We start from the raw sequence: 18,526 nt of genomic DNA, 5'->3' as shown, positions 1-18,526 counted from the left end.
GAGGTAGTTACATGGTCATAGTCTCTCACTCTGGAATCATATGTCCTAATTGACCATGGATTTGGCCCCACACTTGACTTAACATGAGTGGGCTGGCAACTTTTTAAAATAAAGTAAAATAAAAGAATACTATGCACAGAGGAGGATGTGTTTGGTTTAATGATGTCGTTACCTGAATAATTGTGACCACCAAACAATACATTCTTTCAATTAAAGATGAATTGTTCAAAATGACCATGTGTGATCTCAATTCCTCCAGAATATTTATGGGTAATCCTGCGAAAGAATCCACGCCACATCAGCCTGACTGCTATGTTGTCCACTGGCTGAATGCTATCAACCCTGACCTCTTCTCAGAGCAAGCCATACGGTATGTAAAATACACCCATCATCCCATCCATCACCTATCATACAGTGAGTATGCATTAGCAAGTTCACACACAAACTCACATACACACACACTCTGGTGTGCTAAGCCAACGCACACACCTCCACCCACTGTATAGAGAACCATATGTGCGTGTGTGAGTTATGTGTGGATATATTACCACACTTAGCCGTTGCTCAGGGCTTTAAGCTAGAGTTGCTGTGGTAATATAACACAGATGCAAGCTGAGAAAGAAAAAAATAATAAATAAACTACTGTAGCTGCTGACACTGATTTTGTTTATGTTGATGGTTGCTGAGGGCTTTACACATGAGGCGTCAACAGGGTACACTGTGATGTGCGTGAATGTGTACATGCATGCATACACGTGTACATGTGTGTACGGTTACTGTTATGACCTCCAAGGTGCAGTCAATCACTCCACCCCCCTCACCCCTGATTCCACTCTCCACCCCTCTCATCTCCCTCACTGCCAGAGGTGATGTCATGCGTGCTGATGGAGCACAAATCAAACTCTCATGCTCCTAAGTATTGGAGAGCTGAAATTAGTTTATTTTTATGACCTCTTTATTTCTTTGCTCCCACCTCCTGCCTGCATGCAAGGGGCCAGGGGGGCCGCCAGTGGCCCAGGGCCAGTTCCACAGGTCCTCATCCAGGCTTTGGCCTCTGTGGCCAGATCTCTCCGCAGCCCATTCAAATAAAACACATTGTTATGGTTATTAAATAAAACAATAATGAAACCATAACGCATATAAATAAATCATCCAGCATTACAGGCTATAAAGAAAGCATCTGAAGTTATGTTTTCTGATCTTATGTATGTTTCTGAATTCACACACATTCATGCATCTTTCTTCTTGTCTTTGTGTGTGTGTGTGTGTGTGTGTGTGTGTGTGTGTGTGTGTGTGTGTGTGTGTGTGTCTTTTTTCTGTAAGATGACCCTGCGCTGTAGCCGGGTAGATTTATCAGAGCAGTTAAAAGAGAATTTCTTCTGGATTTGCGGTCCTAGTGACATCATAAATTGCAGCGTCAGATTGAGGCATAGTTTTCCTCAGTCAAGCAGCAGGGCGCACCCTGCTCTGGCTTTTTGGCTCAAATGGAATGGTTAATTTCTGGGCAGACACCCTCTGCTTTTCCTCCCACCTCCTCGCTCTTTAGACAAACTCTGTCCATTCCTTCCATTAGATTTTATTGAGATGTATAAAGTAATATGCAGGCACACACAATTCAGCATGCCCTCACACTTGCTCACATACATAACCACAAGCACAGGCTCTGAAGGGTGCACACACACACACATACACACACACACACACACACACACACACACACACACACACACACACACACACACACACGCACACACACACTCACACACACACCAAGGATACGGCTCATTACCCACAGCTGGCTGCAGCCTCTTGGTTATACAAAAGATGTAGGAGGGGGGTACTGCTGTATATTCATGTATTTGGCTGTCTCCCAAATGTTAATTTGGTTTTAGCTGGCCGAGATTAGAGCTAATTCCTTCCCGGTGCACACTATAAGTAATCGAGAGTTAAGGCATTTGCAGACTAAGCTCATATCAGGAGTGAGTGACACCGAGGGAAGTTACCATTGTAGCATAAACACTATTTCTTCCCAGATTGTCATCCGAGACAACTGTGATTTCAGTCTCTTGTCTTTCACTTGTGAAGCTTTTCCCTCCTTTGTAGTCTCTTGCTAAATGGACTGCTATCTGTATACTCACCTGACACTGCAGAACTGTCAACTTTGTTTTCCTTCTTTCCGCTCTCAGAGACGGCCTTATGGGCCAGGCAGCCTCTTCATGTCAGCTGAGGCTGCTGAACTCTGACCCAGGATGCAATCCCAGGTTGCTACTGCGAATGCTGCTTTACAAAGACTGTCACCTGCCCAGAATTCTCCTGGAAAACTCTCGTAAGTCTGTTCTTTTTAGGTGTACAGGGATTGGTATGTGTTAATAGCTGATGGGAACAGTGTGTGTGTATGTGTGCTGTACATGCTGAGCTGTCATTCCTTGAGCCACTTTCATTAATTCTTTAATATTTCCATTTTTATAATACTGGACCCACAGAGTCAATCCCACAGGGGCCGTGTGTGGGATGATGTTTACCAATGTCTTAATTATGGTGCTGTAAGATCCTAAGCGAGTTATACAGGCCTTAGATGAGCTCTATCCATTTTATGAAGTTATCATCAGCATCTTTGCCATCATCATCATTTTCACCTTGGTCACCATCATCACTAAATCAATAGAGAGCAGTAATAAACACAAAACAGGCCCAGGCGGAGCACACACGCTGACCTTTAAAGATTTTCCCTTCGTTCTTCTCCCCTCCGCATCGGCAACAGTCTAACCTTTAAAGACTGTTGTGCACTCGCACATTAATTCACATTATAGCGACCTCATTAATAACAACTCTCACTGTCTCGTTCTCCCGCTCGGTCTGAGTCTGGCTCAGAAGCTCTGCAATGCTTCTCCCCGCACTTTGCCGTAAATCAACGCTAGAAGCGCTGACTCTCACGTGTTATCACGGTGACGGGCTAATTAACCAGGAAGCATACAGACAGAAGGAACAGCTTGCCTGAACGCACTCCCACAAGCCCCTGCATTTCCCTATACATTTATAGAGCGGAGTGGTTTTATGGTACTCTATTCATAAGGAGTTCAACTTACTAATAGATAGTAATACAGTGCATCACAAACTACCTCAATTGGACTCTATTCTATCTAATTGAAGTAGTGTTATAGTAGTTGTTAAAGTCAGCTGCTGTTGAAACATTAGGACAGTATTTCTTACATGCTAACTTTGTTTTATTAACATCACTTTTTCAATTGTGTCGTTGCTCTGTGGCCTATTTTAAAATACAGCGAATCTGCCTCATAAAAGTAAACTAGAGCGCTAGCTAGCAAACTGAATAACCTAGCCATTGTCTGACAATTTGAAAATGTAACTATTACAGACGGATAACACCTCCTCCACATTTACAATACAATACACTACAATAATGATGCACAACTCACTCTCAATCAGAAGATATACTACTTCAAGTACACACACACTCACACACGCACACAAACCCACACACAGCCCTTTTATTATCATCAGCATGTCTGCTTCCAATTACAGAGGTTTGCAGAGAGGGCCCTTGTGACTAGTTGACTGGTTGTCCGGAAGATAAACAGGTGTTTGTATTGGCTATGTATCAAGGTTGGATAAGCTTAGAGACGGAGAGCGAGGGAAAGACAGCGTGGAAATATAAAAAAAGTAATCGAGAAATCGACTTAGAAACACAAACACAAACCCATTGGAATTATTGTGTGCAGCAGAAGTAGTGGAAACTCCACAGAGATGTGCCAGCACACTGTCATCAGTTTTTCTGAAGCCATCTGCTGCCCCATAATAGGATCATTATTAAAAGGCACCTAGTTAACCTGCCATGCTCTCCAGCACCCCAAGTGGAAATCAATGCTAGTCACCTCGTTTTCTTTGGAACGCTGCAGCCACAGCAGTAATATCCAGAACACTTTCTCCTTAAGGAGATATCAGACAGAGAGAGAACAAGATGCTGTCTTAACCCACATTATGTTGCCTAATAGACTGATTGTAGGTCAGGTTGGTTGACCACTTTTGAGTGTCTGTGTTAGATGTGTTATTGTGAAAGAAAAGGAGAGAGACGTAGAGGGACAGAGATAGAGGATGAGTCTCATCTGGACCTTGAGTGGTGGCAGTGTTCCCTACCTGCCCTCTAATCAAAGTGGATGTTATTACTGTCCCTGTAATGCAGCAGTTAATTTAGCTCTGTTATTTTAAAATAGTCCAGCATTAGTCAGAAGGAAGCTGCGCTGCCCTCCATCACAGCACCCCCTCATTGACTGCTGCTTGCATACACTCTCCTATTCAAATAGCCGTCATCTCCCACACAGCAGACTGACAGACCGCTGGATGTCTGCCACCTCTGGAGCAACGGGCCTTTCCTCAGCAACCCCTGTCAACTTAACACACACACACACACACACACACACACACACACACACACACACACACACACACACACACACACACACACGCACACTTGTAAGCGCACAAAACACATATATAGACATCCATATGGTTTACACAAACACACACCTCCATCCTCAGCCCTCTGCTCAGACAGCAACCCCCACAAGGACACCCTGTCAAAACCTCTTCCTTTTCACTTCCTGTCTCCATGTGCTGCAGTGCCTTTGAAATCTGTTTCTTTCTCTGTTTTTTTTCTTTTTCTGGTCTGTTTTTTTTCTCCATCTAACACAGATGGAGGGGTTTTCTTCCCCTTCTATTTCACAATGCCTTTTGTTCACCCTTTCTGTTAACATGTGTCAGGTTGGGCAGCCTTGACATTTTCCAATGTGTTTTTGTGCGAAGAAATCAAGATGCTGTTTCATAGGATAGGGTTTTATATCTTTCACTACCTACCTCCATAAGGTTTATATCTTCTGAATCGTAATTCAAAAAACATTCTGATTTTACACTCACCTACACACACCCTAACTGAGACCATATGTGCATATGAGTAAGCCTCTTCATTGCTTTGTGTATCCTGTTGATTGTGTATGCGTGACAAGTGTTCATGAATATCAAGATTCCATAAATTCTTTGACATTTTGATTGCCCACACATTTATTTGTATTGTGCCCGGAAGTGTCTCACTGACTCAGACTGACGCTTTCTTCTCAGATTTTTGCCAAGAGAGCTGCATAGGGTTGTCTGCAGAGAGCTGCAAAGCAGGCGATGACTTAAAAGTCGCATTGTTCAACCTCTTCAGTTGCCTGAATAATGTTCCAAAGGCCTTGACTCAGATCCTTCAACCATACCTGGAAAGGTCACACATATGGGAACATCTGTACACACTGGCAGGTAAAGTAGCAACCAGCTGCTGCATAATGTTGTGGTTCAGGAGTCCTTACAGACGATGAACTATGATTAACCCTAGAAGCAGTAGTGCTCTTGTATATTACAGTACTGCGCTACCCTACATTGTGTGATTTTAAATGAAATACTGTTTTCATGTTATTATACATTTAAATGTTATTAAATAGTATGTTTTTTTGTTGTGACCAAAAATGCATTTGTACTGCAGGAGAGCAACTTTAATGTCATTTTTTAAAAGTATTTTCATAGCATAGTCAGGGTCATTCGTAATTTAAAATTAATTGGAAAACAGATTTTTACATTTTCTCAAAATGTATTAGATATGTTTCTAAATACAAGAGTAAAGCTGCCCACAGATAATATGAAATAAATATAAAAAAGTTTATGAGAAAATATAAGACAGTTCAGTGTTGACATTGCATGCACGTGTACTAAAGCATGACTTTAATACTGTCACAAAGACGGCAATTACTCCCCAACTTTTCCTTTCTTTCCGCCTCTCTCTGGTACAAGCTTTGATACAGAGCTTAATCAGAACCCCTGTTGAGTATGGAGCCCTTTTTGGTGGTGATTTTTATATCCTGGGTGAGTGGTAATTATTGTAGCATAAATTAGGGTGATTGGAGAAGAGTATTTGGATGGAGACAGAGCAGGGGAGGGGTCGACAGAGGGGAAGAACAGAAAAGAGATAGAGTGAGCCAGAGAGAAATTCTGAAAGTCATCCAATCATCATTTATCCTCACAGTGTAATTAGGTTAATTATTGGACTCTGCCAAATCTTTGTATTATAACTTTGGTTACAGGATACCCTTAGTGCCATTTCTATTTAAACTGTTCACTGAGTTAACTTTCATAGATTACGTTGAGAGTTTCATTATTTCTCCACTTACACTGATGTTTCATCACATGGTAGCAGTTGTTTCGAATCAATACACCGGTCAATATGGTAGCGGGCGGTATAAAGTCTGAGAACCAAGTGACTTTGAAAAATAGGTCTAGGTCTCACCTGCCACCGAGCGCATCTCCTTCGAAAAGCTATATCATTTTCTGTTCCGCTCTCCTCTTTTTCTGTGGGTCTGAGGTCACACATTTGTTAAACGTCCCTGGAGATTTCAGTGCACTTCCAGTGCCTTCAGAGCACTATATCTCTCTGTCGTAGCCTTTGGTTTTACAGCTGAAGCTGTAGGAAGTTTATGGGTGCCATACAACTTCACGCTGTAGCTGCTCTGCTATCAATATGAGCGGGATATGAAAGGGCAAAGCGACGAAAGACATAGTGCACCTGGAGAAGGTATTAGGATTTCTATTGTCAGGCCACCTCGGTTTGATCGAGAACACCTGAATTCAAGTTGAGTATTACTCGATTATTGTGTCGATATTTCAACAGAATACCTTTGCACTCTGTGGATGTGCAAGCTATTCATGTCTCTGTATTTTCTCATTGTTTAAAAAATATTTTGTGACCCAGACTGAGTGCGCTATGACTAGGAGGACTATTATGTAACCCACTCTAATTTGGTAGCAATCATAAAATTTAATCTACCCTTCATTTTTATATCAATAATATGGCATGTCTGCTGGTCTTTGACAAGTTTACAAGTTCAAACCTTTTGTGATTTAAGACCTAGTACAGTGATAAAACTGTATTTTAATAGAATAGTATTAAATGTTAGTATGAGGCCTCATTTTTCATTATGTACTGAGAGACGTCTTTGTACTGCATGACTACTTTTAAAATAATTAAAGAGTTTTTTGTGCAGCAGGCAACATGTCTGCTTAATAAATTCAACTGGACATAATTTTCTGCAGTTGATTATCTTCATTCTCTAAAGTACCTAGTCGGTCGGTCAGATGGCACATTGTCGGACACAGTTACAAAAACTCTACTGCATCACACTGAATTTAGTTAACTTGGTAAAGCAGAACATTTCCATGGCGAAGTTGTAACTCTAAATGAGTCAATATCATCTGTGTCATCTGGGTTTCTTCTACTTCATTGACTTCAGTCCTTCATACAGACGACACAATATCAGCCTGATTGTAGCCTGCCCGGTCATTTTATCCCGTGTAATGTGTCATAGTAGACGACAACCGACGTTACATCTGGGACCCCTCACGAAAGACTTGCATTCTAGGATTTTTTTACTTTCACAGCATGCTCCCTCACGTCTGTGACTTTGACCAACACACGCACAACTGTAAACATGGCAAAGCGAAGGAGTGATGGTGTTGTTGGTGCTGCTAGGTGGAACTATGAAATGGAGGAGAGGTTGATTTTTCTTTTCTTTTTTTTGGCTTTCCCAAACACAAGACAGCCAGCATCATACACTCCGCCATTGTTTGTTACCATTCTTGTTACTGGATGTTGGTTCCTAGCACCTCTTTTCTGACTTGTTGAGGACCAGCATGTTGTCTGTCATGTCTCTCGGCCAAGTCTTAGCAAGTGTTTATTACTCTACAATTAATCTGACACAGTGACCATTGTGACACCAAAAATATTGTGTAGTCTGAACTTGTTCATGTACGAATCAGCTTAATGTCTCTATTTTTTTCAATTTGAGTCTAAATATCAATGATACATACATTATACAATTAGTAAGGTCGTCTTCAATGTGATGCTCTTTCAGCCACCCTTCTTTACTTGCTGCTTTCTTTTGCTGTTTTTGTCAGACACAACACAGGCTGTACCTGTAGTGATCAGCTGTGTGCGGTCGATAGTCACCAAGTCAACCAACAGCCTCTTGGTACACCTGGTCTCCATGGTGGTGGGTTGGCAGACCACAGAGGAGCCCAGTGGAGCCTCGTTTAAGCAAAATGTACCAGAGAGCGTCCTGGCTAAAATACCCAAAGAGTGGAACTACACACCACTGGAAGCACGGGGAAAGGAGGCTGCCACTAAGAGTACGCACATACTATGTCTCACATTTTCAAGTGATGTTCAAGACATTGTAGGGTTGTTTTCCAAAACTAACATTTCTTTTTCCTTGCAGCTGTCATATCCGTAATCATTCAAGCCTTGTCCTTCATTTTCACCAATCTGCCCTTGGCCGTAGCGTCCGTGCCTCTCCCCATCCGCTTCCTCTTCCAAGTGGCAGAGAAGCACCTCTCCCAGCATGCCCGGCAGCTGCGCTTAATGGGCCTGTTACTCTGGGCCCTGTTAGGCTGTCTGATCCAGGGCCTGGAGGACTCAGACACACTAGAACAGATCAGTGGTCTGGCACTGGACCGTGGCGTAAAGGAACCCCTGTACCTACTGGCTGAGTGCCTACAGGCTTCCATGGGCATTCAACAGAAGGTAAGGCCTAAGGTTAATGTAACAAAAATTAATAATAACAAAACTATCTATTTTAATAACTAGGAAATTTGAAGTTTCAATTTAGGGTAAGGCAGTGTTCTGGCTGAAACTGCTTACTTATATATACAGTATATGTGTGTGTATAAAAACCCAAATACCATGATTTCATCATATTCATAGTTGATTTAATGTGTGCCATTAACTCATCTGACTTTTACTCATTTTCCTTAATGGTCTGTTGTTTGTCTAACAGGGTGTTCCCAAACCTACAGTGCAAAAAGTTCTGCAGGCTCTGGAGGAAAAAAGACCCAAGTGGACAAATATGCAGCTGCAGAAGGCCCGGAAGCTCTGCTCAGACAGGTGAGAGATCCTCTGCAGGGATGTAGCTACAGGTCAAGGTCAGAATGGTGTTGATGGGGGTTATATTAGTGTTTTCATGCATACAGGAAAGTGCTATATATATATCCATCATTAGTGCCAATTGGTATTGATTTTCCATGTGCACCTTCAACAAAAAATGAAGTATAATTTCATTCAGATCATTTTGATCGTAACACAGCCTTTTATGAAATTAATTCCCCAGTACATCATTTTAGTGATTTATCAATAATTAGATGGAGGTTGAGGGCTGATACTCTGATGAAGGAGGTGGTTCAAACTTATCTTACTGACTGATGGCGTAGTCAGTTACTTGACATTCAATATAGATACTGAATAAGCCAGTGAAAAAGAATGCAGCTTAGATATGCTTTTTTTAATTGAGCATTCAAATTCTGATGTATCGTATCATTGAGATCATTTTTCATTGAAAAGCTTCATGAGTAAGATCAATGAACCTCAGATTTGTTTGTGGTGGTAAATGATGGACATGTCGTCCGACTGAGTGGACTGCAGGCTGGAGTGATGGGAAAACAGCTTTCACTTTGGGCTGATCTGTGACCTTTGGCTCGATGTTTTGTAGCTTGTTCCCAGAAATTGCGCCTCTGGTTGCTCACTTCATCATAACAAACTTTGGATACATCCATCCTCATAAAAAGGTGATTCAGCGCCGTAACACGACATGTACAATTAAAAAAAGTAGAATCAAATACATAAAAACAGTGAGTTGATCATGGCCATTTCTTGGAAATGCTGTCTGCTTTAGTAACAGGAAGAAGGGACGAGATGGGGGCAAAAAAAAGAAGAGAAAGAAGAGGGCGGTGCAGGGGTGGGGAGGGGAGGGGGTTGAGAGGAAAAGTGAAAGAAGAGTGATTATGTATCACCTGTCGGTGGCATTCACTGGGATCATTACTATTCATTAAACTAACCTTCACAGGGAAGTGACGCCTGGCTTGTAAACAATCAGAATACAGTGTCAGAGAGAGAGAGAGAGAGAGAGAGAGAGAGAAAGAGAGAGAGAGAGAGAGAGAGAGAGAGAGAGAGAGAGAGAGAGAGAGAGAGAGAGAGAGTGTAATAACTCCAAAAACAACTGGCACTCAACTTACTGGCATCTCACTCATGTACACACACACACACACGGAGTAAACCCCTCAAAAAAAGAACATTTGCCCCCTTTTGAGCCCTTCCCTCATCCCACTTTCCCTCCTTCCTTTCCCAATAGCAACCCCCCTCCCCACGCCACCCACCTTGTCTTTGCAAAGTAATTTGTAGAGGAGAAGATTATTGTTCTCCATCATGGTGACCCTGGCTGGGCTGACGGGATGCATACACAGATGAAGATGAATGCAGTTATTCCTTGGCGGAGGTCTGCCTCTTTCAGGGCACATTGGCCCTAATGACATGATTGATAGGCTGTCCCAAATCCGGAGGGGCCCTCATTAATCACCCCGCTGACTGAATCCAATCATCTGCTTCACCTGCACAGTGATGGACAGGAAAGGATACAGCGCAGGTGCTGACACGGATGCACAGCCACCATCGCAGACAACACCAACGCTGGGCCGCCAGGCAAAAGAATGAAGCAATGTACATGGACGAGAGGGGACTCCTCTTCCTTTGCCACTCTCAATGTCAAGCAGCCAATGGCTGGCTGACAGGCGACACCGTTTCTGCCACCTTATAATTACAAAGGGGAAGAGAGAGAGAGAGAGAGAGAGAGAGAGAACAATGACAGGAAGTGTATGTGAAGGGGAAGGTTTGATGGACGGTAGTGTGATATCCATCCATACAGGAAGGGCAGGAAAACGATGCGGGCGTCTGCCAGGGTTGGGGACTGTACATGCATGAGGACCTTGACACACAATTACACACACACACATATGCACCTGAGAACACACACACCAATCGCTTTTAGTGCACCAACATCCTTCAGTCAAAATTCCCCTATGTATCTCATGAATGGTAATGAAAACAGTGGAAATTATTTTGTTATCTAACCCTGAATAATTTGACTGTATTTCTCACTTGACCAGACTGGTTTTCAGAATGTTCAGTGGAGCGAACAAATATATCTCTGTCCTTGCCAAAAATTGCATTTTAAGTTAATTTGCCCTCTGGAGTGAATGCTTTCTCTAAAACAAAATAAAACATTAATTCTGAACTAGTCGTATTTCAGTTAATTATCTTGTGTATAGCAAATTCCAAATTGTACCTCAAATTCTTCTCTAAATCAGAAATCACTTCCTCAGCCAGAGGTGGTATAGAGATACAAGCTGACGCCTTCCTGTTTCCTCTACTTTCTCTTTGCCCCACTCTCCCATCTCCTCCTTTTCCCATCTCTGTTTCTCTCTCAGTGTGTTTGAGCGAGGAAAGGAAAGCGGAGTCGCTGCGGCTGAACTGACTGAGCAGAAAATAGGCCTGATGCTGCTGGAGGTCTGCCACAAAGCAGGTGGCAGCGACTACCTGAGGCAGATCTATCACATCATCCAAGGCAATGAGGTAGGGAAGCACTCCCTCTCCCCAGCAATTAGGTGGCTGCTGGCCTGAGGCCGCAGGCTGTTCAGGAGGGGGAGACAGAGGGAAGAGGGCTGCTTGTGTGCAGTCTGCTTGTTCTGATCTTCTGTTGTTCAGGTGACCTCAAGGGTGCAAACCTACAGTGATTTCCTGTGTTATACGCTCACCACATGTAGAGTAGAGGGGACCACATGGAGTTACCACGTTCAGTGTAGAACTCTTTGGAGGAGATCTGAGTGAGAAAGAGCAGTGGTTCTTCTTTTTAAAAATCTCAAGTAGAAGTTATTTTAGCTAAACAGACTTCAAAGAAAAAAAGTTTAACAGACTGAAAAGTAGAAGTTTTCTAGAAAGTGCCCACATTTATTGGAGTAGATTTATATAGACAGGGAGTTCAGTGATGTTTTCGGTTAAGTACACAGTTGGTAAAACTGTGTAAAAAAAGTGTTTTAGTCCATTTCCCAATTCTTTCCAGCTTCCCCACCAGTTCTGTAACATTCAGGCACAAGGGTTTCCTACTGAGGACATACATCTTTTTTAGTTAGTTGACAGATTATGAATTATTAAGTAGACACTGTCATTTTTTAATAAATATAAAAGTGTCTTTGTTAGGGACCATTTTCTGCTGCAGATTTGGCGCTCTAGTGTTTATGGCAGCAGGATGTGTATGTGGGATGAATTACATTATTTACACAATAAACTTCACCGCCCATGTTAATTGTAATGAAGAACGTCACCCAATTCAACAGTGGGGCTGACTGAAATATTTCTATTATTTTTTTGGAAAACAACAGCGCTGTATGGCACATAGGAATAAACTAGTTGTTGGCTAATTAATCAATTGTTGGTTTTGGTCTTTTAATGGCATGTGTTGATATTCAGAAATATATATCACCAGACTTATTCTTAACTTTAATTATCTTTGAATCTTTGAACAGCATAGCAGCATATGTACTGTAGTTATAGGGTTTTCTAAAGAGCAAGGAGAAACCACATCTGGTTGGTGCTCATGTGACTATTACAGACACGGCCCTCCTATAGACTGTCTATTACCACACCGAAGAATAATACAAACATAAGCACCATATACATTATGCTGCTATTGATGGGATCTGTGAACAGCTATAACTCTGCGTAGCGATTTAATAGGTTGTGAATGGGATTCCAAAGTATGCTCTGAGTTACCCTCCTGCCAGCTCGTGTAGCTCTACCCTCCCACGGTCGAGGCAGGAACACAAAGGTCAGGGACAGACCGGGCTGGTGGTGAGGTGGAGGGATAGGAGGTTCAGAGGCCATGTCAAGTTGACGGATGGGAATATAGTGAATTCACACCGGGATGCCTATGTACACACACACACACACACACACACACACACACACACACACACACACACACACACACACACACACACACACACTCATTACTTTATACTGTACATCTTGCAAGACACCTGCACCAAACAACCACAGCAAAGGTTACAGAAACAAAATTAGAAAGCATTGTGGTGCCCTGAAGACCCTTCTCTGTCTCTACATCCACACACATCATCTATATGGGTATGATCTGTGTTTTCATTACTCTTTTTCTGAACAGCTCTGTTTAATTAAACTTTTTTTGAGGCGGATTAATTAGAAAATATGGAGATGGAGACCAATCTGCCCATTACTATGGTTGTCTAGAAAAAAGTGCAGTATAAAACAATATCTGAACTTTGTGCTTTTGTTGTATCACTGAAACTGCATGTCCGTGGAATCAAAACTTTCAAAAGTGCGTTATCGTTTTCACAAGCAAAAAGCAATAATGTCGGTATGCTGTATCCTGAATGGCCTTGTGTATCCTCTGTTGCAAGAAGTTTTTCTTGTAAATAACTTTTTGGCCTCTCCCTGTTGGTCTTAGTTTGTCAGCCTTTTTTATTGAATGTATTGTCAGTCTTTCTGTCATAAGATGTCTTTTTTAACTTTCCTCCTCTGTCTCTCTTGTGTTTTTGCCCTTTCTTTCCACTTCCGTCTTGGACACAGGAACTACTGATGTTTGAACTAAGTGGAAGCACAAACTCGCCCAATAATCCTCCTCACTCGATAATCTTTGACCTCGGCTGTGAGAGTCATGGGGACACGGACGGTTTCAATCCTCTCCACCAATTTGACCACATTGGCAAGAAGAAGCTGCATCAGGTTCGTCAACCATGTTTAGGTCGTCATCACAGTTTATTTTAGTAGCAAATCGTGGATTTATTATTTATTTTAGCTATATGAAATGTCTTTGATATTATCTTGATTATTGGAGCTTCTTCATGTCTCTAGACTTTGTACTGTGGGGGTGTACTTGTAATGTGCAGGGCGGTGTCGTATTAACTTCCTCCCGAGGCCAGAAGCTTAATGTTGAAGGTTAGGAGCTGTTTGAGTCTCTAGCGAACTGGATACTCTGGCAATCTCTGAAGTTGTCAGGTCTTTCTGGGGCTCGGCTTTCCTATTCTCCATAGGTCGCTGCTTTTTCCAGGCAGGAGTTAGGCTGACAGGAAGAAAAGCACACTGAAAAGGTGAAAAGATGAGAGAAGATTTCTTTTTCATAAAAGAAAGAGTAATGTTAAAGGAGAGTGCAGTCTTAAAGTGCACTTCTTTGGGGCTTTGAACCGTATACCCTCTTACCCCAAACATATCCCCAGGAGTGCCACCGTGGTTTTTCAGTTAATTGTTAGATTTTTTCTCCATAAAGGGGATAAGTCTAGCTACAGGTAGTTTTAGCTCAATGTGTGAGTTGTCAGCATTTCTCTCCTTCTATCAAGGGAAATACTGCTGATATCACACAAAATAATTAACAGAAGCTTCCCCAAGACAGTCTTGTGTGTTTATCATTATACTTTTTTTTTAAACGGATCAGATGTATTTATACACACATCACATCTCTTGTAATGTAGCTGTGATTCCACTATTGTTTTCAAGAACAGACATGTTTTAATCCTAAGACTTGGCCTGTTTTGGCTTATCACAGGAGGCTGCATAGCTTTGCATAGAAACACCCTATTAAGAGAATGATTAAAATGCCTTCTCCGCTTCAGGTGCCTGTGTTGTTTGTCAAATAAAATGGCAGGTGGAGGAAAAAAGTTACATCCATCAATCACCTGTGAGGAAGGAGCAGAGGGGGGATGGATGGATGGAGGGAACAAGTGGAGTTCTCCTCCTTTTGTCAATAAAACTCAGCCTGGAGTTAAGAGTGACATTTTGGCAATCAAAGCAATCTGATTTTTATTTGCTTTCCCAATATGGTGCTAGTGCCAAGTGTGTTTGTGTGTGTGAGTACATGTGTATGTGTTTACGAAAAAGAGAGAGAGAGCAAGATGGGGGGGGGGGGGGGGGGGGGGTCTGGCGGGGTGCCATTGAAGACGGAAAGAAAAAAATCCAAGCAGTCACAAGAGTAACGACTCCCTCCCAAAATTGATTTATCTTTCTATAAATGATGGCTACATCCCCCCAAATGGATTTATAAATTAATTGCTGTCTTATTGGAATAAAAACCTTCTTGTGCGGACATGATTGATCGCCTGGTGTCGGTAGCCTGTGCTGGGGACCCCCTTCCTCCTTTGTTAGTGGGTCCCAGCTGGAGCGGTAATGCACTGATGGTATTAACCCTGATTAATAACTAACAATACCCTATCCTCATACATCAACAGAGTGCAGCGGTCGATTGGGCATGGGACTGGCCAAGGCTGCTGCCAGCATACCAGGGCATGAGTCAGGTCACCTTCAAAACTCTGCTGGCCAACAGGTAAAACACTCATTTCACTTGTTACATATACACATGTTCACTGACAGTTGTGTGTGTATGCACATGCAAATGCAAGTGTCAGTATTTGTGTTTTCATGTTTTTATTATGATCCATGTTTTTGTTGTTGAGCAGTCTTTTTATGAAACAAAAGGCCCGCTCCAAAGAGACATGTGCTGCATCAGTCGTGTCTATACCTGTACAAAATGAGCCGTTCACTTGGGACTCCGGAGGCAAGTTTCCCTCCATCCCCAAATTCCCTATTTGACTTAACTTTGGCATAAGCTCCAGTCATTGGGGATCATATAGCCCAGCTGCTCTTCATCAGAGGTTCAAACTTCCACTTTGTTCAAAGGCCAAGGGCTCCTGTGGCTTCCACAATGGAGGCTGAGCTGTGGAAAGAACTCTTTGGAAAAGGGATATTGGAGTGCTATGATATCCTGTGTGTGTTGAATCATGGGATTCTGTCTTTGTTAATGCATGTGTGACTGACTGTCTGTATGGACAAAACGTGTTGCAGATTTCAGTAATTGAGGCATGCCTGCTGTTCATGTACTTCCCAGGCCTTGAAACAACCAGACAGGTTGTTAAAGATTTGAAAAAGAGTGGCTAGCTCAGATCTTAAGAGTTTTTCAATCCAAGTCCACCACTCTTGTCCCATCTTTCCCCCCTCCTCTCCTGTTATGCTCTGCAATGGGCATAAATATTTATGCAGGTATGTGACACATATTAGATGGCAATACTTCAGGCTGTTCCCTGTTCTCCATTCACAGCTGTCACGCAGCCAGCTATCAGGGAGCCATGGGGCTACTGCACCTTGTCTCCACGCCTATACGCCCAATCCATTCTAAATCACCACCATTGTAACACACACACACACACACACACACACACACACACACACACACACACCTTTCTAACAAAGGGCAAGCTCTGCATCTGCCAAGGACACAGGTCTAATAAGGGTGAAGTACACGGCTCTGTGCTCTGCTGTGACGAGCTTTGTCGCCTTCATGCCTCTTCTCACATACACCCACACTCCATTCTTCCTCCCCTTATATGCTGCTTTGTTGCATGTTAAAACAGATACTGTCATCGCTTGACTGAGCCAAATTAGTGTTGGGGCATACATGAATAGAAACTGAATGCAGTGAAGTCAGATAGGAAGAGGGAGGGGAAAAAAAGAGGAGATTGGATGCAGTTTGAGATTGTGAGTGACACGGAAAGAGAGAGAGAGAGAGAGAGAGAGAGAGAGAGAGAGAGAGAGAGAGAGAGAGAGAGAGAGAGAGAGAGAGAGAGAGCAGTCAATACTGACAAGGCACCAAAAAGTATGAGGAAGGATGGAGGGGGTAAAGGTTATATAATTCACCCCTAATCTCAAAGTATCAAAGTGTCTGAGATTCTGCCATTTGCCTCATTAGCCCCTCTTTGTTGGGCCAGAGGAGCAGATTTCATGGAGGATTTGGAGAACGGCTTTGGTTCTGCCTGAGACGCTCGCACGGAGCAGGAAGTTAGTTTCACGGCTGGCGACATGTAAGCTGTCAAAGTTTTCCTCAGATCCATCTTCGACTCAAAAATATCTCTCAAGCTATGGAAGACCATTCACGGGATAAGCACACTGATGTCGGATCATATGATCCATTTGTTAGTGCAGATAAGGATAATGCTTTCTGCGTAACCGCAGACTGAAGTGCCCGTGGCTGTTTTCACAGAGGCTTCACAACAATTACTCTTTTACTCCCTCCAGTTGCTGGACAAACTAGAAGATATAATCTTACACTCTTGACAATGTTAATAGTAATGGCGTTGTCCCATACTGTATAACAACACCCGTCAATGTGACCTTGTGATGTTCTGTATTTTCTGTCTTATGAGTTTTATTCTCCTTGAATGACTTCCCTTCCCTGTACACAGCCAATATATTTTCACTCCCTTGACTGTGAGTTAGCAGTGTGGCCCATTGGCCCCCTATATATTGTTACAGTGGCAGGACAGTTATTGTGCCCAGGGTTTATATCACATTCTAATGGAGCAAGGCTATGAGTTAAGGGCGGTGGGCTTTTACACCAGGGCTGTTAAATCACTGTTCAGATGACTTCATTAGCAGAGCAGGACACATGCTGAGACACTTGCGCCTGCACACACATATAAACACGCACACACACACACATACACTTTCACCCTGCTACCTTGGCGGTGTAGCCAGACAGGAGGGAGAGTGGATTTATACAGGTGTGTGTGTCCTTCTTTGTCACCTGTCACTTCGGTTCCCTCCGCACGACGGATCATCCATCATGTGCAGATTGAGCTTTTCAGCAGAAACCAGACTGATTAATACCACCGAAGGACCCCCAGGGTTGACTGGCTGACTGGCTGACCTGGCTTCTTGGCAGGCTGGAAGTTTGAATGGATAGATGGACGACTTGTGGGTGGGCTAACTTTTTTAGCCTGCTTATTTGCTGGCTAAATGGCTGACTAACTGGTGGACTAGCTTGGTTAGGTACTTACTGCTTGGTGCAATGGATGTACAGTAAGAGGCAGCCATTAGTGGAATAGATTAGGTGGATTTATGACAGGCTGAAAGGCATTTTGACCCAATGGCTAGGAGGCTGACTAGCCTGTTGGTCTTTTTTGATGGCAGGTCTCGTGATGGATAGATGATGGACTGACTGACTGGGAGGATAACTGGTTGACTGAAAGTCAGACTGAGGCTCTAGCCTAGTTGTACCCACATTTGCAGGCCTTGTACAAAATCTATAATTGTATCTCTACAGTGTTCTATTTCTTTCAAATTTCCATAGAAAGTCTTTCAATTATCATTGTTGCTTTGGGTTTTACACACGGTGACCACGGCTAAGTGGAGAGCAGGGCCATCCTTCAATCAGAGGATCTGCGGTTCAATCCCCGGCTCTGGTTTCGCAAGTCACATGTCAATGTGTCCTTGAGCAAGACCCTTAACCCCAAATTGCTTCCGTAGCTGTGCCTACGGTGTAGAAATATGAATTGTATGTATGCTAAATGACTGTAATGTAATCATAGTTCTCATAACCCCATTTTAATCATCTCAACACCATCTTTCTGGACTTAAATTATTTCACGTAGTCCATTGGTTCCCAGCCTGGGGGTCAAGACCCCTCACTAGGGGTCGCTAAAGCTTCACAGGGGGTTGCAAGGCCTTTTTGATTTAAGGGTGTTAGACGATCTTTAAAAAAACGAAAAACAATTGGCCTATATCTCAATGTTTCATTGAATT

The 18,526-nt window shown here is 42.8% G+C and overlaps 1 protein-coding gene across 1 annotated transcript in view; it reads left to right on the top strand.

Moving 5' to 3' along the window:
- The window catches only part of kiaa0825 (KIAA0825 ortholog), a 109,580-nt gene that overhangs the window by 34,062 nt on the left and 56,992 nt on the right, over positions 1–18,526 (top strand). The window contains 9 exon segments of the mRNA XM_068704135.1: positions 260–370; positions 2,187–2,326; positions 5,131–5,310; positions 7,996–8,226; positions 8,316–8,620; positions 8,874–8,980; positions 11,353–11,497; positions 13,529–13,684; positions 15,181–15,275. Coding sequence (XP_068560236.1) covers positions 260–370; positions 2,187–2,326; positions 5,131–5,310; positions 7,996–8,226; positions 8,316–8,620; positions 8,874–8,980; positions 11,353–11,497; positions 13,529–13,684; positions 15,181–15,275 — 1,470 coding nt within the window.

This window comes from Cebidichthys violaceus, unplaced genomic scaffold (assembly GCF_023349555.1).
Source record: "Cebidichthys violaceus isolate CVI_PGR_0920_01 unplaced genomic scaffold, fCebVio1.0.p SCAF_9, whole genome shotgun sequence".
Taxonomy (NCBI): domain Eukaryota; kingdom Metazoa; phylum Chordata; class Actinopteri; order Perciformes; family Stichaeidae; genus Cebidichthys; species Cebidichthys violaceus.
The sequence above is the reverse complement of the archived record's forward strand: the minus strand, read 5'-3'. Positions and strand labels throughout refer to the sequence as shown.